Source organism: Stegostoma tigrinum, chromosome 16, assembly GCF_030684315.1.
Source record: "Stegostoma tigrinum isolate sSteTig4 chromosome 16, sSteTig4.hap1, whole genome shotgun sequence".
Taxonomy (NCBI): domain Eukaryota; kingdom Metazoa; phylum Chordata; class Chondrichthyes; order Orectolobiformes; family Stegostomatidae; genus Stegostoma; species Stegostoma tigrinum.
This window is the reverse complement of record NC_081369.1, coordinates 30,113,120-30,139,995: the sequence shown is the minus strand read 5'-3', so window position 1 is coordinate 30,139,995 and position 26,876 is coordinate 30,113,120. Positions and strand designations below refer to the sequence as shown.

Below are 26,876 nucleotides of genomic sequence, written 5' to 3'. Positions count from 1 at the left end.
ATGTAAATAAAGTGCCCGTCATGTCCTTTTTCAGTCTTTCACCTCTCACCTTAAAAAAGGTCCCCTCGTTTTGAAATCCTCCACCTTGCTTTTCATGTTATCTTGCCCCTCATGACTTTGTGAAAAAATGGGAAGCAACGAAATGGTGCAGATATTGAACAAATATTTCACAGCTTTCTTCGTTGTCAAAAACAAGTATCACAACAATAATAGAAAATGAGATCTAGGGTGGTACTTCCAAAAGAGAAGCAAACCATGTTATTGCTACAATACTGCAGAATGATGTGCTGCGGAAGGATTTGGGTACCGTCCTACATAAATCACAAAAAGGTTAACATGCAGGTACTACTGGCAATTCGGTGGGCAAAGAGAACATTAGATTTTATTGTCAGGAAGATAAAATTTAAAAATAGGGAGTTCTTGCTACAAAAAGACATCAGTGAGACCACATCCAGCATATTGCATGCAATATTGGTATCCTTATTCAAGCCTTTATGATGCAGTTCAGAGGAGATTCACAAAGTTGATTCCCAGGACGAAAATGTTATCTTATGCAAAATAGTCAACCACTTTAATCTGATTTCATTGGAATTTAGATGACATTGTCGAAATATAATATTAAGATATTTGACAGAGTAGTTGCCGACAGAACGTATTGCTGGAGGAATCGAAATGAGTGAGCATTGTTTCAGAAAATGAAGTTGCTGGTTTAAAAATCGAAATGAGGTGACATTTATTCCCGAGGGCTATGAATGCTCGGAATCTTCTACCTCTGGAATCTGGGGAGGTTGAGTAATTAGCAATGTTTTAGCCTTTGAACTTATTCAAAGAGACAAAACTTTTCATCACACATTTCTCAGGCCTGAGAAACAAGAAATCAAACTTATATTCCCTTTCAAAGCTTTGTTTCTTGAGCCTCAGTCCTCATGAGTGCAATTGAAAGAGTTTCCACTTTATGTCCCTTTTTAGCAATAACTGTTTCTTTGGGACGAAGGTGTAAGGTTCAGAGACAATGACCATAGATTCCTCAGCACAGATGAATAGAGGGTCAAGACCACAACTTCACCCCCCAGTGGTCGAGAACACCCTCGACCATGTCTCCCGCATTTCCCGCAACTCATCCCTCTCACCCCGTCCCCGTAATAACTACCAAAACAGAATCTCCCTCGTCCTCACATATCACCCAACCAACCTCCGGGTACAACGCATCATCCTCCAACACATCAGTCATCTGCAATCCAACCCCACCATCAAAGACAGTTTCCTTCCACACCCTTGTCTGCCTTCCCGAGGGACCACTCTCTCCGTGACTCACTTGTCTGCTCCACACTCCCCTACAACCCCACCACACCCGGCACTTTTCCCAGCAATCGCAGGAAGTGCTACACTTGCCCCCACACCTCCATCCCAGGCCCCGAGAAGACTTTCCATATCAAGCAGATGTTCACCTGCACATTTGCTAATGTGGTGTACTGTACCTGCTATTCCCATTGTGGCCTCCTCTACATCGGGGAACCCAAGTGGAGGCTTAGGGACCGGTTTGCAGAACATCTACGCTCGGTTCGCACTAGACAACTGTACCTCCCAGTCATGAACCATTTCAACACCCCCTCCCATTCCTCAGACATGTCCATCCTGGGCCTCCTGCAGTGCCACAACAATGCTACCCGAAGGTTGCAGGAACAGCACTTCATATTTTACTTGGGAACCCTGCAGCCCAATGGTATCAATGCGGACTCACAAGCTTCAAAATCTCCCCTCCACCTACTGCATCGCAAAACCAGCCCACCTCGCCCCCACCTCCCTAACTCGTCCTTTCTCCAAGCTAACTCATCCTTCCTCCCACCTATCTTCTCCTCCCCCCTTCAAGCCCCACCCCCATCTCCTACCTACTAACCTCATTCCACCCCCCTGCTCTGTCCGTCCTCCCCGGACTGACATATTCCCTCCCTATCTCCCCACCTACACTCACCTTTCCTTGCTCCATCCCCACCTCTTTGACCAGTCTGTCTCCTCTTCACCTATCTTCTCCTCTATCCATCTTCTTTCCGCCTCCCCCTCTCTCCCTATTTATTTCAGAAACCCCCTTCTCCGCCCCCATTTCGGAAGAAGGGTCTAGGCCCAAAATGTCAGCCTTTCTGCTCCTCTGATGTTGCTTGGCCTGCTGTATTCATCTAGCTCTACACCTTGTTATCACAAATTAATGGACCCCAAATTTTCCAAGGTTCCAGAAAGATCCCAAAAGGTATCAAATTGTAAACAGTGGTGCTGTAAACTACCTACTTACTTTTAGGGTGAAAGTGAACTGGGAATTATCGAAAACTAATCAGTATTTCTATATAGGTTAAAAGCTAACATGCTTCCTGTTGGCATGTGGAAGAAGCAGCCATTTTGAAATCAGGTTACAGGCTTCTCTGCCAAATAGATTTCAATTGCAGTTTTGCCTCATGTGATTTCCTGCCAACTGAGAGCTAGATAGCAAATGATAAAGCCAGCTTGACTTGCACTTTAAAAAGGGAACATGCTAACCCTATTGCTGCACGATGTAAAACACAGATGAGAACACAGCTCAGATTCAAGATCCCAATTGTGAGGACTCAATGAAGATTAAGTATTGTCAAGCTTGCAGCTAGAGAAAGAGATTTGCAATGTAACTCTTACAGTGAGAGATGGTTCTATGAGTATAAATGATCTAGCTGGAAGAGTGAAAAGGCAGTTGGAAATAACTAAACTGTTTGATACATGAACAGTGATTCTATGGAAAGTGTGGCATAAGGTAGCTGACAATGAATGGTTTATTTTCATCGTTTAAAGGTAAAGTTATCTAGAAAAGAAAATAGTGTTTGGCCAACGGCACTTTTCTCAGCTATTTGTTACATTTAAATTTGAAAATATGAAATCTTGACGCATTATTTCTTCAGTTTTTAACTGAAAGGTCATATTTTTCTTACAAATATGGTGTCTACGGAGATCGTAAACGTAGTTCATAAGATGGAAGTCAATCTAGCAGTGACTCCCAGGAATGCATAGCTCAAATATAAACAAAATCAACTTTTCCCACCTTTTATTCCCCCATTTGACAGCCATTTTCCACCAGTGATACTATAGATTCTGCTGTCACAAATGCCACATGTCGTAAGCAAGTTTCTCAGGATGCCTTAATAAAGTACGTACGATTCCTCATGTAGCCATTTAAATCAAATCAGTCATCTCTCAAGAAGAAAGGAAATCTTAAATTTATTAAATCGGTCATGCTCCCGAGAGATTCTGGCTGTCCTATAATAATTTAGTAATACGTACTGCAACGTATTATAGTTTTCAATAAGATTACGGCTGTTCTGATTGTGTTCTCAATTCCACACTTGCACTTATCCAAATATATGTTGTACATGCTAGTCAAAAATATATCACTGTCTTAAGTGTACTCAGTCATCCTGCTTCCACCCTCTACAAGGGAGGGAGTTCCAAAGACTCTCAATTCCCATTAAAAAAAATCATTATGTTAAACGCAGCAGCCCCGTTAGTTCCAAAAATGTGTCGCCTCATCATTGTCTCTCCCATCCTTCCCACATTGAACCCACTGACAGAATCTATAGAATCCCAACAGTGTGCAAACAAGCCCTTCAGCCTAATAAGTCCACGCTGGCCCTCCGGGCATCTCATCCAGATCCATTCCCCGATTGAGATGTTAAATGATTCATTAAGATAACCTTGTTTTCTTGCAAATTCCAACGAACAGAACCCCAGCTAGTCAAAATATTTGTCACAAAATAATCCTCAAAATCCCTCTCCTATTCCAGGCATTAGTTAATGAAGCCTTCTCTGAACTTTAGTGCATTTGTATCGTCTCTCAAAAAAGATCAAATCTGTAAACACTACTCCAGATTTGCTCTTAATGATGCTCTATACAGCTGTAGCAAAACATCCCTCCTTTTATATCCAGTTCCCTTTGCTGACTCCACCTGATAGCATTGAGAATTTAAGTGTCCCACTATGTCCTCCCTAATAAGATACATTTTCTTTATAATAGTTGATAATTTTCTGTAGTAGAAAATGCTCATTAAAGTTTGGGCCCATAATATTACCCTACTGTGTCAAGGGGGTGGGATGAAGCTCATAGATAGGAGATGGGGGTGGGGCTTGAGGTGGGAGGAAGAGCAGGGGCGAACTGGGCTAGTTTTGGGATGCAGTTGGGGGAGGGGAGATTTTGAAGCTTGTGAAGTCCACATTGATACCATTGGGCTGCAGGGTTCCCAAGCAAAATATGAGGTGCTATTCCTGCAATCTTCAGGCGGAATCATTGTCGCACTGCTGGAGGCCCAGGATGGACATGTCGTCTGTGGAACGGGAGGGGGTGTTGAAATGTTCGGGAATGGGTGGTGCAGTTGTTCGTTGCAAACCGAGCATAAGTGTTCTGCAAAGCAGTCCCAAGCACCCCCTTGACCTGTCCGTCCTCCCTGGACTGACCTATCCCCTCCCTAACTCCCCACCTACACTCACCTTTATGAGCTCCATCCCCGCATCTCTGACCTGTCTGTGTCCTCCCCACCTACCTTCTCCTTTATCCATCTTCTGTCTGCCTCCCCGCTCTCCCTATTTATTTCAGAACCCCCTTCCCCTCCCCCATTTCTGAAAAAGGGTCTAGGTCCGAAACATCAGCTTTCCTGCTCCTCTGCTGCTGATTGGCCTGCTGTGTCCATCCAGCTTTAGACCCTGTTATCACAGTAGGAGCTGCAGAATCTCTCTCAGAAGATACTGTATGCCCTAATGCACTACCATACATCAATAACATATTTGAACTGACCACAAGACTCCTACAATCACTGGATAGCAGAGAAGCACACAAATCTACTTCAACCCTGTGCCAACTGCTAACCCGAACCAAAGACGCATTACCCCCTACGGATAGAAGTAATGTTATCTACAAGATTCCTTGCAAAGACTGTGACAAACATTACATTGGACAGACAGGAAGAAAATTAGGCACAAGAGTACACAAACATCAACTAGCAACAAAAAGACACAACCAATACACACACATGTCCATCCACATGGATTAGGAGCACCACCAGTTCGATTGGGGCAACATCAGGACAGGCCATGCACAGACAAGCATGGAATTACGAGGGGCCTGGTTCTCCACCAAGAAGGCTAGTCAACACAGAGCTAGACTATTCCACTCCACTGCAAAGGAAAACCAGAAAAAAGAGATAATCCAACTCAACAGACACCAGAGTTTAAATACCAGGTGGGAAAACACAACTGTGCTTCAGAGGTTGCACTGATTACCCAGCAGGGTAATGTAACATCTGCGAAACAACGAACTAACCAGGTGAGCCGATCAACCACTATATCTATCAAAATAATAGGGTGGTTATGGTAGAGGATTTTAAATTTTCAAACATAGACAGGGACTGCCACACAGTGTTAAGGGCTTGGATTAAGAGGAATTTGTTAAGCGTGTGCAAGAAAGTATTTTGATTCAGTATGCGCATGTTCCTACTAGAGAAGGCGTAAAATCTGACCTATTCTTGGGAAATAAGGCAGAGCAGCTGACTGAGGTATCAGTGGGGGAGCATTTTGTGGCCAGTAGCCATAATTCTATCAGTTTTAAAATAATGATGGAAAAAGGTAGACTGGATCTAAAAGTTAATACAATGGTCAATTTTCATGGTATTAGGCAAGAACTTTCATAAATTGACTGAGGTCAGATGTTTGCGGGTAAGGGGACGGCTAGAAAATGGAAAGACTTCAGAAATGAGATAACGTGGCCCCAGAGACGCTATGTTCCTGTCAGGATGAAGAGTAAGGCTGGTAAATGTAGGGAAAGCTGGATGACTAGAGAAATTGAGGTTTTGATGAAGAACAAGGAGGAAGCACATGTCACGTTTAGACAGCAAAAATCGAGTGAATCCTTAAATGGAGATAAAGGCAGTAGGGGTACACTTAAGACAGAATTCTGGATGACAAGAAAAAGACATGAGATACCTTTGGCAAATAGGGTGAAGGAGAATCTAAAAGGACTCTAAAAATACATTGAGGACAAAAGGCTAGCTAGGGAGAGAATAGGGGTCGTTAAAGATCAGCAAGGCCACCTACATGTGGAGCCACAGGAGATTGGGAAGATACCAAATGAGTATTTTGTATCGGTGTTTACTGTGGAGAAGGATACGGAAGATAGGAAGCGTGGGGAAATATATAGCAACATCTTGAAAAATGTCCATATTGTTGAGGTGGTGATGCTGGTGAGCTTAAAATGCATAAAGATGGATAAATCCCTGGGACCTGATAAGGTGTACTCTAGAACTCTGTTAGAACCTAGGGAAGTGATTGCTGGGCCCCTTGTTGAGATATTTATATCATTGATAGCCACAGGTGAGGGGCCAGAGGATTCACTTGGCAAATGTGGCGTCACTGTTTAAGAAAGGTGGTAAGGGAAAGTCAGGGAACTGTGTAGGCTGGAAAGTTTGACATTGGTAGTGGGCAAATTGTTGAAGAGAATCCCGAGAGACAGGACTTACATGTATTTGGAAAGGCAAGAACTGATTAGGGATAGTCAACATGACTTTGTGCGTGGGAAATCATGTGTCACTAACTTGATTCAGTTTTTTAAAGAAGTAACGAAAAGGATTCTTGAGGTTGGAGTGGTGGAGGTGATCTATATGGACTTCAGGAATGTATTCAACAAGGTTCCACATGGTAGGCTCATTAGCATTTTAGATAACATGCAATACAGGGAAAACTAGCTATTTGGTAACAGAACTGGCTCGAAGAGTGAAAACAGAGGGAGGTGGTGGAGGGCTGCTTTTCAGACTAGAAGCCTGTGACCAGTGGTGTGCTGCAAAGATCGGTGCTGGGTTCACTATTTTTCATCATTTATAAAAATGATTTGGTCATGAGTTAAGTGAGTTTGTCGACGACACCAAAATTGGAGATCTAATAAACAGCGAAGAAGTTGGGGAGCCAATCGCCGAGTGGTATTATTGCTGGACTGCTAATCCAGAAACCCAGAACTCGTTCTGTGCACTAGTGTTCGAATCCCAACATGACAGATGGTGGAATTTGAATTCAGTAAATATCTGGAATTAAGAACATAATGATGACTGTGAATCCATTGTCCATTGTAGGAAAAATCCATCTGGTTCACTAATGTCCTTTAGGGAAGGAAACTGCCACCCTTACCTGTTCTGGCTTATGTGTGACTCCAGAACCACAGCAATGTTGTTGACTCTGAACTGCCCTCAGGGCAATCAGGGATGGACAATACATGTTGCCTATTCAGCAATGCCCTCATCCCATGAATGACTAAGGAGAAACAAAAGGTTACCTCAGAGTATAATGGGATCTTGCTCAGATGCGCCAATGGGCTGAGTGGTGGCAAATGGAGTTTAATTTAGACAAATATGAGTTGCTACATTTTGGAAAGGCAAATCAGGGCATGGCTTACACATGTAATGGTAAGGTCCTGGGGAATGTTGCCGACCAGAGGCCACAGAGTGTAGGTTCACAGTTCCTTGAAAAGAGTGTCACAGATTGACAGGATAGTAAAAGTGGTGTTTGATATGCTTGCCTTTAATCGGTCAGTGCATTGAGTATAGGAGTTGGGAGATCATGTTGTGGCTGTACAGGACACTAGTTAGGCCACTTTTGGAATACTGCGTGTAATTCTGATCTCCCTACAATGGGAAGGATGCTGTAAAACCTGAACCAATTCAGAAAATATTTAAAAAGGGTGTTGCCAGGGTTGAAGGGTTTGAGATATTGGGAGAGGCCGAATAAGCTAGGACTATTTTTCCCCAGAGCGTCGGAGGCTGAGAGGTGACCTGATAGACGTTTACAAAATCATGAGGGTATGGTTAAGGCAGATAGGCAAGATCTTTTCCCCAGAGTAGGGGAGTCAAAAACTAGAGGGCATATGTTTAAGATGAGAGGGTAATGATTTAAAAGCGATCTAAGGGGCAACTTCTTCACACAAAAGGTAATGCGCGTATGGAATTAGCTGCCGGAGAAAGTAATGGAGATTGGTACAATTACAACATTGAAAAGGCATCTGGTTGTATATATGTCAAGTAAGGCTTTAGAGAGATATGGGCCAAATGCTGGCAAACGGGACTAGATTTACTTAGAATATCCGGTCGGCATGGACGATTTGGACCAAAGGGTGTCTCTGACTCTAACACTTAAAAAATGTCTTGAAGTAGTGAAGAATTCAATCACAAAGCAATGGTGTCCTTATTTTATTATTAACTAAAAAAAGAAAAAGTGCAATAACACACAAGCACAAGATTTCCAGTGCAGAGAAAGGCCATTCCATCTATTGTATCTGTGCCCTTTTTCTTTAGAATAATTTAAAGCCTTCCCCTGCCCCACTTTCTCTTCCAAAGAAGCGGTTTCTTCTCCTTCAAATATTTATTTAATTTTCCTCAGAAACGTTCAGTGATCCCTCAATCAATTATTTCCTGTGGTAATGCATTCTGTGCTTCAGCAACCTTCTGCATGAAGGCATTTCTGTAACCTTTCTCCTTACTCTGTATCAGAGATAATGGGAACTGCAGATGCTGGAGATTCCAAGATAATAAAATGTGAGGCTGGATGAACACAGCAGGCCAAGCAGCATCTCAGGAGCACAAAAGCTGATGTTTCGGGCCTAGACCCTTCATCAGAGAGGGGGATGGGGTGAGGGTTCTGGAATAAATAGGGAGAGAGGGGGAGGCGGACCGAAGATGGAGAGTAAAGAAGATAGGTGGAGAGGGTGTAGGTGGGGAGGTAGGGAGGGGATAGGTCAGTCCAGGGAAGATGGACAGGTCAAGGAGGTGGGATGAGGTTAGTAGGTAGCTGGGGGTGCGGCTTGGGGTGGGAGGAAGGGATGGGTGAGAGGAAGAACCGGTTAGGGAGGCAGAGACAGGTTGGACTGGTTTTGGGATGCAGTGGGTGGGGGGGGGGAAGAGCTGGGCTGGTTGTGTGGTGCAGTGGGGGGAGGGGATGAACTGGGCTGGTTTAGGGATGCAGTAGGGGAAGGGGAGATTTTGAAACTGGTGAAGTCCACATTGATACCATATGGCTGCAGGGTTCCCAGGCGGAATATGAGTTGCTGTTCCTGCAACCTTCGGGTGGCATCATTGTGGCAGTGCAGGAGGCCCATGTTGGACATGTCATCAAGAGAATGGGAGGGGGAGTGGAAATGGTTTGCGACTGGGAGGTGCAGTTGTTTGTTGCGAACTGAGCGGAGGTGTTCTGCAAAGCTTCGGGTGATGCCACCCGAAGGTTGCAGGAACAGAAACTCATATTCCGCCTGGGAACCCTGCAGCCTAATGGTATCAATGTGGACTTCACCAGTTTCAAAATCTCCCCTTCCCCTACTGCATCCCTAAACCAGCCCAGTTCATCCCCTCCCCCCACTGCACCACACAACCAGCCCAGCTCTTCCCCCCCACCCACTGCATCCCAATACCAGTCCAACCTGTCTCTGCCTCCCTAACCGGTTCTTCCTCTCACCCATCCCTTCCTCCCACCCCAAGCCGCACCCCCAGCTACCTACTAACCTCATCCCACCTACTTGACCTGTCCGTCTTCCCTGGACTGACCTATCCCCTCCCTACCTCCCCACCTACACCCTCTCCACCTATCTTCTTTACTCTCCATCTTCGGTCCGCCTCCCCCTCTCTCCCTATTTATTCCAGTTCCCTCCCCCCATCCCCCTCTCTGATGAAGGGTCTAGGCCCGAAACGTCAGCTTTTGTGCTCCTGAGATGCTGCTTGGCCTGCTGTGTTCATCCAGCCTCACATTTTATTATCCTTACTCTGTGGCCATTTTCAATTGTGAACCATTCCTTCCACATGCTCTCACAACTAGCTTCACACCTGTCTGATTTCTCAGACAAAGGTTATGATGTTTCTTTATAAGAACCGAAAGAATTGCAGATACTGTAAATCAGGAACAAAAGCAGAAGTTGCTGGAAAAGCTCAGTCGGTCTGGCAGCACCTGTGAAGAAAAAAGCATCAGTTAATGCTTCAGGCCTGGTGATCCTTCCTCAGAACTGATGGTGCTTGGGAAAATGTCAGCTTATATGCAGAAAATAGGTGGGGTGGGGTAGGGTAGGGAATTAATGACAGAATAGAGCCTAAAGGGAGGGAAGAACAGTTGAACAGACAATGGAATTGATAACAATCAGATTGGGAGGGTGAATAGTTATTGATGGGGACTACTAGTGACTAATAACAGATGGTGTGTAATGGCAGAGACAGTAAGAAACACCAATGCTGGAATCAGAAATAACACCGTGTGGAGCTGGAGGAACATAGCAGGCTAGGCAGCAGAGGAGCGGTGAAGCTGACGTTTCGGGTTGGGACCCTTTGTCAGAAATGGCTGCTTGGCCTGAGTTCCTCTGGCTTCACACTGTGTGGAATGGCAGGCTATGTGATAACAACATTATCAACCAAGAATAAATTGGAAAACAATCTGAAGCACCTCCTCGATGTCCTTTGGGTTCAATATAAATCATTTAAGTTTATTGTCAGTTTTTCATCCCTGGCATAATTCTGCTGAATGTTCACTGATCTCTGTAACTTTAACATCCCTTCCACAATGGGACTCCCAAAATACCATATATTACTTTAACTCTGGTCTAATCAATGTTACCATGACTTTGCTAACTCTGTAATCTATTGTTATTTATGTTTTAAAAATCATTTTGGCTTTCTTGAATCCGTTGATATACACTCAAACGTCAACAGAATTACATATTGAAACCCTGGGTTTGTCTGTTTATTCTCATCCTTCACTGCCTTTTGCTCTGTGTATATTTCTGAAGATGGGTCTAGGTCTGAAACGTCAGCTTTCCTGCTCGGCCTGCTGTGTTCATCCAGCTCTACACCTTGTTACCTCTATATTCCCCTTCCTTGATTTTCATACCGACATGTATTATTTCTTTGTTAACCACACCGAGTAGCATCATCCAGCTTTCTACCTATTCTGCTAACTAAGCTTTTTCCTGAAGACCTTTACAGCTCTTTTTGCTACTTTACAACCTGCCTACTTTTGCAGGAGCAAATTTTGAGATTGTGCTTACTATTAACAACCTTGTTCATAGAATACTGTTGGAATATATTAACCAAGGGTATGAGTAAGAAAGGCAAAGAGTTTGCACACTAGATTACCTTGTTTGTGTTTGTAATTTGATAGAGCTGAAAGAAGGAGTTGATAGTGATGACTTGGCTTTTTGGATGAAAGCTCATCGTTATCATGGAGACATATGGCAAGGAAACAGATCCTTCTGTCCAACTTGTCCATGCCAACCAGATAACCTAAATAAATCTAGTCCCATTTGGTAGCATTTAGCTCAGTTCCCTTTAAACCCTTCCCATTCATATACTCATCCAGGTGGCTTTTCAATGTTGTAATTGTACCAGCCTCCACCGCTTCTTCTGGCAGGTCATTCCAGACACTCATCTGCCTCTGCATAATTGCTCCTTAGATCCCTTTGAAATCTTTTACCCTCTTACTTTAAAACTACGTCCTCTAATTTTGGAGTCCCCACCCCTGGGGAAAAAAGACTTGATCTATGACCCTCATGATTTTATAAACGTCTATAAGGTCACCTCTCAACCTCTGACGCTCCAGGAAGAATAGTCCCAGCCTATTCAGCCTCTCCCAATAGCTCAAACCCTTCAATCCTGGCAACACCCTGTTAAATTTTCCTGAATCTTTTCAAGTTTCACAACATCCTCTCTACAGCGGGGAGACAAGAATTGCACATATTTGTCCAGTAGTGGCCGAACCAGTGTCCTGAACAGCATCAACAAAACCTCCCAACTCCTATATTCAATGCACTGACCAATAAAGGCAAGAATACCAAAAGCTTTCTTCATTATCCTGTCTTCCAGCAACTCCTTTCAAGGAACAATGAACCTGCACTCCAAGGTCTCTTTGCTCACTAACACTCCCTTGGATCTTACCATTCAGGTGTATAAGCGCTGTCCTGATTTGCCTTTCCGAAGGGTAGCACTTCACATTTACCCAAATTAAACTCCATCTGCCACTCTGCGGTCCATTGGCCCATATTATCAAGATTGCATTGTACTCCGAGGTAACCTTCCTCAATGTCCACAACACTTCCAATTTTGGTCTCATATGCAAATTTACTATGCATACCTCCTATGTTCATATCCAAATCATTTATATAAATGACAAAAAGCAGTTGATGCAGCACCGATCCTTGCAGCACACCACTAATCACAGGCCTCCAGTCTGAAAAGCAACCCTCCACCACCTCCCTCTGTTTTCACTCTTCGAGCCAGCTGTTACCAAATAGCTAGTTTTCCCTGTATTGCATGTTATCTAAAATGCTAATGAGCCTACCATGTGGAACCTTGTTGAATACATTCCTGAAGTCTATATAGATCACCTCCACCACTCCAACCTCAAGAATCCTTTTCGTTACTTCTTTAAAAAACTGAATCAAGTTAGTGACACATGATTTCCCACGCACAAAGTCATGTTGACTATCCCTAATCAGTTCTTGCCTTTCCAAATACATGTAAATCCTGTCTCTCGGGATTCCCTTCAACAATTTGCCCACTACCAATGTCAAACTTTCCAGCCTACACAGTTCCCTGACTTTTCCTTACCACCTTTCTTAAACAGTGACGCCACATTTGCCAAGTGAATCCTCTGGCCCCTCACCTGTGGCTATCAATGATATAAATATCTCAACAAGGGGCCCAGCAATCACTTCCCAAGGTTCTAACAGAGTTCTAGAGTACACCTTATCAGGTCCCAGGGATTTATCCATCTTTAGGCATGTTAAGCCATCCAGCACCACCACCTCAACAATATGGACATTTTTCAACACTTTGTTATTTACTTCCCCATGCTTTCTATCTTCTAAATAGAGAGAGAGAAGGAGGCAGATAGAATATAGGTGGAGACAAGACAGGCAGGTCAAAGAGGCTTGACCTATCTGTCTCCTTGCCCAATCTTTTATCCGCCTCCCCTCCTTCTGATTTATTTCAGAACCTCCTCCACCACCACGCACCCCCCCCCACCCCGCATTTCTGAAGGAGGGTTGAGGCCTGAAACATCAACTTTCCTGCTCCTATGATGTTGCCTGGCCTGCTGTGTTCATCCAGCTCGACACCTTGTTATCTCTAGAAATCTTAAGACCATGCTCATCATTTTATACGCTGGATTAATGTTAAGAAAAGTTACAAGATGTTAACTATTTTCTCTGGCACTTCACAACATCACAGAATTGTTGCAGGGCAAAAGAAGGGCATTGATCTATTGTGCCTGCATAGGCTCTGTTGTCTAGTGTCAAGCTTTTACCTTTTAATAATATCCCTGGCATACATGTCTATCAAAATAAAGACCCAATGCCCTCAAATGCCTCAACCGAACCTGCCTCCACCACATTCCATACCATAACTACTTGCTGCATGAAAACAAAAAAACTCATGTTACCCTTGCTTCTTTTGCATATTTTAAAAATTGATGCTCTCATTTTTCTTCCTAAGTAGAAATAGTTTCATCTTATCTATTCTATGCAATCTGCTAATGATTTTGGAAAGCTCTACAAAATCTCCACGCAATCATCTTCTCTCTAAGAGAAAAAGAGTCCCAACTTATTTTTTCAATCTATCCTCATAACTGAAGTTTATCATTCTTGGAATTCTTCTTATAAATTGCTTCTACACTCATTCTAATGCATTCACTTGTTTCTGAGAATGTTGCACTCAAAACGATATACAATACTCCAACCGAGGTCTAAACAGTGTCTTGTACAGGTTCAATAACACCTCCCTATTCTTGTAATCTCTGTCCTCATTAATAAAGTGAAGTACACTGTATGCTTTTTTAAACTGCTCTCTCCATCTGTCTTACCACCTTCAAAGTTCACCTCATGATGTTCTTCCTGACTGAAAATGACAGAAATTAAACTGCAAGAATAGCACAAAATCAGAGTTCCCACAAAATACATACAGAATGGTCAAAAAATGTTCTTACATTTTGAAAAATCTAATTTTGAGCTTTTGTTTCACAAGTATTTGGAATTAGAAAAATGCACTGATAATGTAGGATTAAGTTTCAGAGCAATGAAGGATCCCGCAGGTTATCCTAATTTTACAAGCCCATTGAGAGATATGGAGTCAATGTAAGTTGGCGAAAACAGAAACCATAAAAATCCGCCCTTTAAATTAATAGTAAGTCGATTTATTACTTGTTGCAACTGAGATAATTAGGAACTTTAACTTAAAGTTGTTTTCAAACATTTCAAAAATGAAAATACAAAAAAACTTCCTTGTTAACCAAGCCCATCTAGTCACACGAAATTAAAGGATAATAGCTTGTTGATGAGTAAATTAAACACTTGGAAAAACATCCTTTGCAATTTCTGAATTGTTGCAAAATATTTTGATAGTTGCCAGATTAATTACAAACAAATGAGAAAAGGAACAACAACAACAAGAAACAGACATCCGCTGCTCACCTGCCAACTTTATACAATAAACACAAGAACCAGCCCTACCGTAGATAATAAGATGTGAGGCTGGATGAACACAGCAGGCCAAGCAAACCAGCCCTACCGTGGCTGGTTAGGACTACTCACTAGATCTGATGAGAAAAACGTCGGTCTGTTTGTCTGCGTTAAAGTCTCCAAATGCGGCCACGGTTCCCCAGGCTTCCGACCCGAACAACTCGGCTGTGACATCTTGCAAAGCGGAGACAGCAGAAAGCCAGCGGAGAAAGCATACGACACCGAAGATATGACAGATGATACCAGAGGGGCCCATAGCCAGCCAGAGAGAAAGGAAGGGAGAAGAAGCAATACCAGCACCAGCACCGTCACCGTCTCCCAGCAACCCAGCACAACCTGCTTTCCGGCCGGAAACCATGGCACCTCACCAAGTACAAAGGATGTAAAAAAAGGGGCATATCAAAATATTAATTAATAGAAAACAAAATATGTATTTTAAATATTTTTAAAAAGATGTTGATTTGAATTATTTGGAAAAGTTTAGGTGTCAGGTGGACTTCGCGACAATGTCGCGCAATACTGCCTTATTCTATCCAATATGGACGACTTGCGCTGGATATTGACAGATTTCAGATCCCGATCGAAACGTACAGGTTTGCAAATAAATAGGTAGCATAAGTGAGAAATTATTAATGGTGATATGATCTTTTACATTCCATGCTTGATAGTGAGCACTGAGCTTGTTTGGTTTAGCTTTTTCATTTGACGCTATCTTCGTCTAAGCCTTGTCATCGACGCAGTATGTGCTGTAAATATTCACTATTTATTTATAACACATGTGAACGTACGTTCATGTTGAATGAAACACCTTGTTCAACTTTTGGCCGTTTGCAATTAACAACTGTTAGTACACTTGCTATTCGGGTTGTTTTTGTCGTTGGTATTCGTGCTGATGTTTTCAATATTTTGCATGTTATTTCCAAATGCATATGTAGCCCATATAACATAAAAATGCTTAACCTTTAACTAAATTGGAAACGTGTGAAAACAAAATATTACGTTTGATGAAATGACGTCATCTGATCTAATTTTAGCGTTTCTAGCCACCACTGCCATCTGAACTGTAACCTTCTCCGAACATATCACATAACTCCTTCTGAAATGTCTACCATGTGAGGTTAAGTAATTTAACACCCTTGAATTTTCCTTTGCTGTAAAGCACTCAACCAATTGCGTTTGTAATTTAGAATTATAATGGGAGATTTCACGAGCTATTACATTATTCATACAACAATATTGGTCGGCTGAGGTGCCATCAATAAAACAAATATGTTCGTAAATTTTTGTTTTCAAATTCACTTCTGAAACGAATACAACTTAAAGTTTTTTTGTAATTGAATACAGACGTTCATGAACATAGCAATTATGTTGTAAAATTGAATTTTAAAATCTTAAAATCAATCAATGGCTTCTGCCCTTCAATTTAACAAAGTTTGTCATTCCATTTCAGTTCATAGTTTGGCTTTTGTTACATTTTTCTCATTTACAGTTTTTTTTTTGCATTTTGTGTATATAATGATGGCGCTGAGACCAATTTTATCTTTAAAGAGAATGTTGATGTTTAATTCACAATTAACATTGATTTCTTAATAAATTGTATACATTGAAACCTGTAAGTTTGCAAAATGTAACAGTAAGTGCATGCTCCCTTAAATTTCAATGCACATTGTTTACTAACATTGCATGTATGAACTAACCACTTAACGTATGAATTGCTGTAATATGCTGTAGCAAGAGAGGCGTGTTTTTGAAAGTTGAAAATGGAAGTTACCAACTTCGATGATGATGACAACCCCACCTACAATCATAGTTACTCTTTACTGGGTAAGTTTTTACTGCTTATATACTGAACCTAACATTTCAGCATGAATATGCAAATAAGAATCAAAATTTGTTTTGTGTACTAATGCTTTTAATAATTCCACATTCAGATGGATATGGTATTTATTAGGTTTCAGCTTTTGGGAACATGTAACTGGAATGTCATTGCTATTACAGAGACACGGCTGAGAGAGGGACAGGACTTGAGCTCCATGTTCCAGGCTTTAGATGTTAAAGGAACAATAGAAAGGGAGGCAAGAGAGAAGGGAGAGTGGTGTTTTTTGTTTGGGAAAAAATAACTGCCATACTCAGAGAATATTACTGGGGGATTGTCCCGTGGAGCTATACAGGTGGAACTGAAACATTAGAAGAGGGTCGTACAATCCCTTGATGGGATTATACTCTACGTCCCAAAATAGACAGCAGGAAATTGAGGAGCAAATGTTTAGGGAGATCTCAGATATCTGTAAGAATAATAGTGTCTTCACAGTAGGGCATTTTAACTTTCAAACATAGTCAGGGATTGCCGTAGTGTTAAGGGCTTGGATAGGGAGGAATTTGTTCATGAATGAATGAACGATGCTGAATGATTTTATTATCACGTTTGTTTTACAGTGAGAAGCCCTATGACTCTATAAATTGAATAAAATACATCAGCACAATGTAGCACTATTTTGACAGTTTCAGAAAATGAGAAAAACAAAAAGATTTATCGTAAAGCGAAGTCTGTCTGCTTTCAAGTTCTAACCTGCTCAGAACTACCTTTGTCTTGCTGCCTTCAAGAAAATTTGCTTTATCAACATGATGTACCTACTAGAAAAGGAGGAAAACTTGAACTTTTCTTGGGAAATAAAACAGGGCAAGTGACTGAGATGTTAGTGGAGTAGCACTTTGGGACCAGTTTATCAGTTTTAACATAGTTATGGAAAAGGATCGGCCTTGTATAAATGTTAAAGTTCTAAATTGGAGCAAAGCCAATTTTGATGATATTAGACAGAAACTTTCAAAAGTTGATTAGCGTAAGCTGTTTGCAGGTAAAGGGATGACTGGCAAGTAGGAGGCTTTCAAAAGTGAGATAAAGAAAGTTCACAGACAATATATTCCTGTGAAAATGAGGGACAAGGCTATCAGGAGTAGGGATCGCTAATTACTAGAGAGTTTGAGGCTCACGACAAAGAAGGAGGCATTTGTCAGGTATAGACAGCTGGGATCAAGTGAATCCCTTGAGGAATATGGGGAGTGTAGGAGTATTCAGAAGGGGGAGATTAGGAGAGTAAGAAGGTATATGAAATAGCTTTGGCAGATAAGGTTAAGGAGAATCCAAAGCGATTCTACAAGTACACTAAAAGAGTAACAAGGGGAGAATAGGGCCCGTTAAAGATGTACAATGCTGTCTGTGTGTGGAGTGACCAGAAATGGGTGAGATATTAAACCAATATTTTGTGTCAGAATTGACTGTCGAGAAAGACATGGAAGCTAGGGAACTTGGAGAAGTAAATAGTGATGTTTTGAAGAGAGTCCACATTACAGAAGAGGAGGTGCTGGAGTCTTAAAATGAATAAAAGTAGATAAATCGCAGGACTTGATCAAATGTATCCCAGGACATTTGGGAAGCTAGGGAAGAGACTGCAGGGCCCCTAGCAGAGATGTTTTTCATCTACAGCCACAGATGGAGTGCTGACAGACTGGAAAGTGGCCAATGTTGTGTCTTTGTTTAAGGAAGGCTACAAGGAAAAGCCTGGGAACTAAAGACTGGTTAGCCGGGCATCCATTCTGGGAAAGTTGTTGGAGGCTATTCTGAAAGACAAGATTTACATGCATTTGGAGAGACATGGCCTGATCAGAGATAGACAGCATATGTCTATGCGTGGGAAGTCATGTCTCACAAACTTGATTTTGAGTTGTTTTCAGGACATGACTAAGAAGATAGATGAGGGCAAAGTGATAGACATTTTCTACATAGATTTTAGCAAGGTCTCCAACAAGGTTCCACATGGCAGACTGGATAGCAAGGTTAGGTCACAAGGGATCCAGGGAGAAGTAGGCACTGCCATGCAAAATTGGCTTTACGGTAGGAATCAGAGACTGATGGTAGAGGCTTGTTGTTTGGACTGGAGTCCTACAGTGTTCTGCAAAGATCAGAGCTTGGTCCACTATTGTTTATCATTTAAGTAAACAATTTGGATGAGAATATAGGAGGAATGGTTAGCAAGTTTGCAGATTAATCCAAAATTGTTGGTGCAGTGGACTGTGAAGAAGGTTATCTAAGAGTATAATGGGATCTTGATCAGCTGGGCCAATGAGCTGAGGAGTGGCTGAAGGAATTTAATTAAGATAAATGCGAGGTGTTGTATTTTTGTGAGACAAATCAGGACAGGACTTATGCAGTAAATATTAGAGCCTTGGAGAGTGTTGTCGAACAGAGAGACCTAGGAATTCCAGTACATAGTTCCTTGAAAATGGCACTGCAGATAGACAGGGTGATGAAGAAGGGATTTGGCACACTTGTCTTCATTGGTCAGAGCACTTGAGTCTAGCAGATGAGGCATTATGAGGCTGTACAGGACATTGGTGAGGCCACCTTTGGTATGCTGCATGCAGTTCTGGTCACCCTGCTGTAGGAAGGATGTTAATAAGCTGGAAAGGGTGCAGAAGAGATTTACAAGAATGTTACCAAGACTGGAGAGTTTCTGTTATTGGGAGAAGCTGGATAGATAGGGACTTTTTTCCCTGAAGCGTAGGAGGTTGAGGGGTAACCTTTATCGAGGTTTATAAAATCATGAGAGGTATAGATGGGATGAATAGCCAAGGTCTTTTCCTTAGGGTAGGGGAGTCCAAAACTACAGGACATAGGGTTAAGGTGAGAGGGGAAGATTTAAATGGGACCTGAGGGGCAACCTTTTCACGTGAAGGGTGGCGCAAATGTGGCATGAACTGCCAGAGGAAGTGGTGGAGGCAGATACAATTAGAACATTTAAAAGACATTTGGACTGGTTCATGAATAGCAAGGGTTTAAAGGGATATGGACCAAACACAGACAAATGGGATTAGTTTAGTTTGGGAAACCTGATTGAGTTGGACCGAAGGGTCTGTTGCCATGCTACATGACTATGACTCTGTTGGGATGCTGTTAATTCCTATGATCCCATGAACGTGAGTCTGAAGCTAACTAATACGTTGCTTCGAGATCACCCAAAGGCCATGCATCATTCAGTAAAGATACCCTACTGGATTATGTTATCTGCAGTCCTCCTCAACCACAGCAGACAATTGGATGTTGAAACCAGAAATAAATTGTTTTATTATACATTTATTAAGGTTGATTCTCATCCATTTCTGGTTAAAAGTTATTCAAGCATTCAGGGTATCATTTACAAAGCTTTTGCCCAGAAATTCAAGAGAGTTTGCATAATGTCTTCTGAGCTTGACATTAAGATTTTGGTTCAGGAGCCATTGATAGTTAAGATAGGCAGTTGACTATTGGCTAGTTATTTTAACATAATTTACTCATTTGATTAAGAATTTGCTGTTTAGATATGATACATTAACTAAATATTCAGGAAATAATTACAACTTGCGATGGTTGAGAGCAAGTAACTGATACCAGAGGATGAGTGCACTATTGATATAGTGTGTGGATCTCAGTAACTTACGAATGGCAGCTTTCTGCTTTCTAACCAAAGTGTTAGCAAACTCTTCCCTTAGTCTTGCTCTGTCTTTTCTGGTTCAGCCTCCATCCAAAGAAGCCTGCTGCTTGACCGGGACTGACTCTTAGTGAGGGCTTGTTTATATACTATATTTCTAGAGATTGTAGTTAATTAATGCCAGTCACTCATTTGACCCTTTCTAACATGGTATTAGAATGGCCGCCTCCCCCTAATGTCCATCACTCAGCTTGAGGCCAGCGTTTTAGTTTTGGTCATGCTGTAGGTGATTTCCTGGCACGATTTCCGGGCTGAAAAATGACAGATGGCGTTCAATCTGGATAAATGCGAGGTATTGCATTTTGGTACAACAAACAAGGGTAGGAGTTGTACAATTAATGATAGGGCCTTGGGCTGTGTTGTAAAACATAGGAACCTAGGGGTGTAGATACATAATTCTTTGAAGTTTGCATCACATAGACAGCGTGGTTAAAAAGGCATTTGGCATGCTTGCTTTCATTGCTCATCCTTTGACTATAGGAGTTGGGAAGTCATGTTGAGGTTGTACAGAACATTGGTGCGGTTTCTTCTGGAATACAGTGTCCAGTTCTGGTCGCCCAATTATAGGAAAGATATTATAAGCTGGAGAAGGTTCAGAAGAGATTCCCCAAGATGTTGCCGCATATGGAAGGTTTGAGTTATAAAGTAAGGCTGGATAGGCTGGGACTTTTTTTTACTGGAGCATTAGAGGTTGAGAGGCAACCTGATAGAAGTTGATAAAATAATGAGAGGTACAGTTAGAGTTAATTGTAGTTGTCTTTTCCTTGGGATGAGAGATTTCAAGACTCCTGGGCACATTTTTAAGTTGAAAGGAGAGAAATTTTAAAAAGACATGAGGCAAATTTTTTACACAGAGGGTGGTTCATGTGTGGAATGAATATCCTGAGGAGGTGGTGAAGGCAGGTACAATTATAACATTTAAAAGATATTTGCATAGATACATGAATAGGAAAGGTTAGGAGGGATGTGGGCCAGGAGCAGGCAGGTGGGGCTAGTTTAGTTTGAAATTGTGTTCGGCATTGACTGGCTGGACCAAAGGGTCACTTTCCATTTTGTATGACTTTTTGACTCTGACAGAATGTTTTCTCAAAAATGCAATTGTTGGGTCTGAACCCCATTGATGTGCAGAAGGGTTTGTACTTCTAAGAGAAATCTTTAGAAGAATACTGCATAGGAATAAAATTCTGAAGTTATATTTGAATTACAATCCTGTGAGAGTTAGTTTCTGCTCATCTTGTTCCCATTTCTTCTTTGCAAGCGAAATGTGCCATATCACTCCATATTTATGAGCAATGTTGCATTTGTAAAATATTGTGATAGATTTATCACACATGCAGGAAATTAATGTCCTGGTACAATAATTTCATAAATTCTCACCCTGACAAGAAGGGAATCATGTTTTCATTAGGTTTCTATTTGTAATTTCAAAGACAGCCCTTTTGTGAAGTACCTCCCAACCCACCGTATTGCTCACAGTCCCCTTGTATAATTTTTGTATAAGTCATTTTGAAGGTAGGAAGATGAAGAAAATTGACACATATGAAACCTTGTCCATGTAGTATGTATAACTGTCAATAAAATGCAAAAGGCAGCTGTATGTTCGCAAACTTGGATACTGCCTGTGAATGGGAAATAATGTAGCCAACGGATTTCAATGCAGGTAACTGTTCACCCCTTTTTGAACCAAGTGCAAGTATTATTTAAAATCCTTAATTTTCTGGGGAGATAGTGACATACTGGTCATATCACTGGATTACTAATCCAGATGTCCAGGATGATGTTCTGGGAACGTGATTGTACATCTCACCATGGCATCTTGAGATTATCGTGAGATTAATAAATCAGGAATTTTAAAGATAGTCTCAGTGCATGACAACTATTGTTGATTGTTGCTTAAAAATCCAATCCTTATCACCAAATGTCCTTCAGGATAGGAAACCTGTAATCCTTCCCTGTTGGGGTCTCCATGTGACTCCAGACCCACAATGATGTATTTAATATGATACTGCAAATAGAGATGATTGCTAGTTCTAATAAAGCACGAAGTTTATTCAACAAGCATACATAAGGGAAACAGTACCGCAAGAGACTGTTTTCCCAATCATAATTTGAGTCACATATTTATACAGTCTCATTGATTGCCACGGCTTTTGGAGCATCATAAGATTATAGGACATATGCAATTATTACAGGGTTCCATATCTTTCAGACATTTCTCTGGTTAGTGAATTGTAAAGATAAACAGTATGATCTCAGCGTGTGTACCTCAGCGCAGGGTCTCTTTATCTTGTTGGAGTTTCTGACAGTGTGCATTGTATGATGGTATCCTTAATGTTCCAGACAGCAATCTGCTGTACCCAGTCAGGACATCATCTCGTCCAAGTTAAATGATCCTTTTTGTTTCTATCATATTGATTGAATCCCACCTCCTTTTGTGATGATACGGGGTTTCCCTGTACTTAACCATCACTTGACCCCTTCACTAAATTGTGATAGTTTCAGCATTTTCAGGCATTTCAATCATGATATCCCTTTGTCTGCATTATGCATCATCCAACTTCCTATGTTGTTTACTACAGCTAGTTTGGTTTCAATGTTAAACAATTCAGTTGTAATATACGCATTCTAGTTTTCCTATCCCCTTGTTGATGTTTTCAAATATGTGACACACTTACATTTATCTGATTATTAATTTCAGTGTCTGTTTTTTCTACTACTGCAAACAACTGTATGTCTGAACAAAGGAGTACAATTTCAGAATAAGAGCTGATTAATGATGACTGAAATGAGAAATTAATTCACTCAAAGTGGCGTGAATCTTTGCAGTTCTCTAACCAAGACGTTTATAGGACTCCACTGAATATATTTAAGGCAGTAATAGACATATTTTAAAGAGGGCCAAAAATTCGAGTTAAAGCCCAAGATCATCCATGATCATATTGAGTGCTGAGCAGACTCAGCAGGCCATGTTGTCTTCCTGACTTCTACTTCTCACGTTCGTATGTAATATAGAAACACAATCTCTGCATCTACTCGGGTAAAATCTTCCATAATTTTAAAGATCTGTTTTGAGTCACTGCTTAGTCTTTTCCTTTCAAGAGGAAAGAGCTTTTCCAAATTTACAAACTAATGTATGCAAGCATACACTGAAACATCAACATTTGCTGTAGTTGAGGACTGCTCTCCTTGTTTTCTGTTTGTTATTGAAGCTAGCCATTTTTTGCATGTAAAGAGTTATCCATTATGTGTTCTAATGTGGCAGTGGAGCCCAATTGCTCCATGGTGCAACAAAGATTAACTGTCTGATTTTTGTTTGGATTGCCCAGCCCTTTTAGCTTGCCTTTTGTCTTTTGCTGCCTTCCGTGATAAGTAACTCCTTCTTGTGCATTTTTCTCGCTGCTAATGGTTGATGCTGTTTTTCTTGTGGCTCGTTTACGAGGAATCTGGGAACCTCAATCTCAGCATATCTCATAGGTGGTGTCCCTTAATCTTGGCCTATCTCTCAGGCAGTGTCCAAGTCTGTGAACATGTGGCTGCCTTTTTGATTTTATTGACAGTTATACATACTTCATGTTTTCTCCGCCTCGGCTGATCTCTGATGACAAATACTTCCGTGTTGTGTAATTTCTTATACCATTTGATGTCCAGGATGTTCTGAATGCATCTTGTGGAAACTGTCCAATTGCCTTTAAGAGTCTAGAATAGGTGGTGAAATGATCCACTTCAAAAAGCTGATTTTTGGGCCCCACTACTCCTGGGTTGTCACCTAAAGTTAGTCAAGGTTCACAATTTTTGCCATTTGGTTAAGAGAAACTGGCCTTCCTATGTACACCACCATCGCCCACCCCCACTGCTGATGTAAGACAATGGCAAAAGGACTCGAAGAATTTGGCGCCCAGGCATTGGTTGATATTCCCTAAGTTAGCATTTTCCCACTTCAGAACATTACTGCTGCTGCTGATTTTCAACCATGTGTGAGCAGGAACTTGCCATCCAGTCCCGGGATAGTGCCAGCATTTGAGAGCTGCGAGCTTATAATTCACCAGCAACTATCATAGAGTCATGCAGCATGGAAATGTACCTTTTGGTCCAACTAGGCTATGCCAACCATGTTCCCAAGCTAAACTAGTCCCAATTTCCTGTGTTTAGTCCATATCCCTCGAAACCTTTCCTATTCATGTATTTATCCAAATGTCTGTTAGATGTTGTAACTGTACTTGCATCCACCACTTCATCTGGTAGCTCATTCCACATATGACCACTCTGTGTAAAAGAAAAATTGCCCCTTATATCCTTTATAAAACTTACTTTTCTTACTTAAAAATATATCCCCTAATTTTGAACTCCCCCACCCTAGAGAAAAGACCCTTGCAATTCAATTATCTATGTACCTCAAGACCTTACAAACCTCTACAAGGTCTCCTTTTAATCTGATATGCTTCAGTGAAAAAAGTCCCAGCTTATCCAGCCCCCCCCCCCCCCTTATAACTCAAACTCTCCATTCATGGCAACATCCTGGAAAATCTTTTCTGAACCCTCTCCAGTTTAATAATATCCTTCCTCCAACAGGACAACCAGAACTGCATGCAGTATTACGGAAAAGGCTTCACCAGTGTCCTGTACAACCTGAACATGATATCCCAACTCCCGTACTCAGATCTGAGCAATGAAGGCAAATGCTTTCTTAACCACTCTGTTTGCCTGTGATGCAATTTTCAAAGAGTTGTGTATCTGAACCGCTAGGTCTCTCTGTTCGACAATACTACCCATGGAATGGGATTCCGATTTTGGGTGTTGTATATCATGGTAAAGGATGCCACTGGCCAGTTCAGTGCCTGAAAGGCACTTACTTCCATTGGGATTTCCATGGTGGAGGTGATTGTGACTCCCACAAGTTCTCCAACCAGTGGACAAGAACACTCTTTCCGAGATTCTGAGATTAAATTCCGTCATGTAAGCGAGTCAGCAACGAGAAGCCAAAGAACTAAAATGATTGGGATAAGAACTAGAGCCATGATCACCTTCAATGGCAGAGCAGGCTTGATTGTTAAAAGCCCTACTCCTGCTCTTATTTCCTATATTTCTGCGTCCAATGAGGAAAGTGTGGGTCAACTGAGGCTGTACTCACTAAAGTTTAGAAAGATACGAGATAAAATTCTGATGGGGCTGAACAGACTAGATGCTGGAAAGATGTTTGCCCTGGCTGGGCAGCCTAGAACTAGGGGACCCAGTCTCAGGACATGAGGTAGACCATTGAGATGAGAACAAGTTTCTTAACTCAAAACAAAACATAGTTAATCTGTGGAATTCTCTACTACAGAAAGCTGTTGAGGCCAAGACACTGAAAATCTTTAAGAAAGAGAGAGACAAAATTCTGATTTTAAAAGAATTGAAAGATATAGCAAGAATATGGGAATATGGCATTGAGATAGAGGTTCTGCCAAGATCCCATTGAATAGAGGAGTCAGCTCAAATTGATGAATGACTTAATTCTCCTCGTTTCTATGTATCTATATGAAAATACAGAGAACACTATTGTAATGAACACTGTCAGTTATGAAATTTTAACTTGAGATTGAAATCTGAGACACAGTAAACAGTTTAGTAATCATTTGGTTTAAATATCACACCTTTATGAATGTGGATGGAACACATTAGCCATGATCTTGGGAATTGAGAAAGTGTATTTAGGTTGATGGCTTTTAGCGTACATATGTTAGTTGTTTTGCAAAATACATTTTTGTTGTGCTTATGCTATATACTTGGGAAGACTAAATCTATAGTCTCTAAGAAATTAATGCTTTCCTTTTATGTTGTGGCTTTAAATTTAATGGAGATGTGTTAATTATTGAGGATATTGACAAATTCTTCCCATTATGCTTCTGAGTCTAACACCTTGTGTTAAGCCAAATGTAGGCAGTTATATTACTTGTAACTGCCTCATCGAACGAATGAGTTTGAGAATGAAAAAGAGCCCCCAAAAATCAAAAAGTAGCCCTTGAGAAAATCTTGAGAGGACTACTTTTTCCCTGTTTTCCTGTTACCCATCAAGTTCAGTGGTTTTCCCTTTTCTTAGCTTTTGAACTTATAGTCCTAATTTTGTTGAAATAACATAGTTCTCATCACTTTAACTAATTCAGAAGTAAAGATTGATATTCTGCAAATTAAATGTCCTGAACTTGTTGAGCAGTGAAAGCTGCTTCATTATACAAATGGTAAAGTCATTTCACTTTTGCATTTCCCACTTTTACAAGTGAAGGGAAGTATGCAAGCAGGCAGCACTTTATTCAAAAGGGCAACTAGGCCTATGTGCTCACCTCCATCAGCTGCTGCTCAAGATGCAAGTGCTACTTCTTTTGATGACCGTGGTGAAATACAATTGAAGTTTCCAGAAACCAGCGAGCAAAATGAAATTCCCTTTTGAAGTTTAAGTTGAAGATTTTTTGAATCAAAGAATATTAGAGTGTACTGATTTGGATTTCTGTTAGAGTATTTCTGATGTTTTTGGCACATTCATGTAACTGGCACCCCGCCTTCCTCCCTCCTCACCCAACTCTGTGCAAGGTAGACAAAGGGGAATTGACTGTGCAGCCGACGTCTGAGTCTGCAGCAGGATGAGGAATTAAAATGTAATTGCTACGTTCTGTGTAGATTATAAGATTTGTTAGCTTATGGAAGTACTGCATTTCCTTGATAAAATGCCATTGTTTTTGTACTCTGATAAAAAGGATGAGAAGCAGTTTCAGCAAAAAAAACATGCAAGGCAGAGGAGCTGGTATCATTACAGTCTAGAATATGTAAAAAGCAGATGATGCTTG

At 41.3% G+C, this 26,876-nt stretch overlaps 2 protein-coding genes across 7 annotated transcripts in view; one reads left to right on the top strand and one right to left on the bottom strand.

Moving 5' to 3' along the window:
- itfg1 (integrin alpha FG-GAP repeat containing 1) overlaps nt 1–14,877 on the bottom strand; it is a 257,780-nt gene extending 242,903 nt beyond the window's left edge. The window contains exon 1 of one of the 2 annotated variants that reach the window (XM_059651685.1): nt 14,606–14,877. In XM_059651685.1, coding sequence (XP_059507668.1) covers nt 14,606–14,789 — 184 coding nt within the window. In that variant the 5' untranslated portion in view covers nt 14,790–14,877. The remainder of the gene's footprint in view (nt 1–14,605) is intronic. The other variant, XM_059651684.1, reaches the window with a different exon arrangement.
- Nucleotides 14,878–14,978: 101 nt separating this feature from the next.
- Nucleotides 14,979–26,876, top strand: part of phkb (phosphorylase kinase, beta) — a 238,112-nt gene continuing 226,214 nt past the window's right edge. For 2 of the 5 annotated variants that reach the window (XM_048546671.2, XM_048546672.2), the window contains exons 1-2: nt 14,994–15,126; nt 16,265–16,357. In XM_048546671.2, coding sequence (XP_048402628.1) covers nt 16,294–16,357 — 64 coding nt within the window. In that variant the 5' untranslated portion in view covers nt 14,994–15,126; nt 16,265–16,293. Of the gene's footprint in view, nt 15,143–15,406; nt 15,646–16,264; nt 16,358–26,876 lie in introns of those variants that run through there. The other 3 variants (XM_048546673.2, XM_048546674.2, XM_048546675.2) reach the window with 3 other exon arrangements.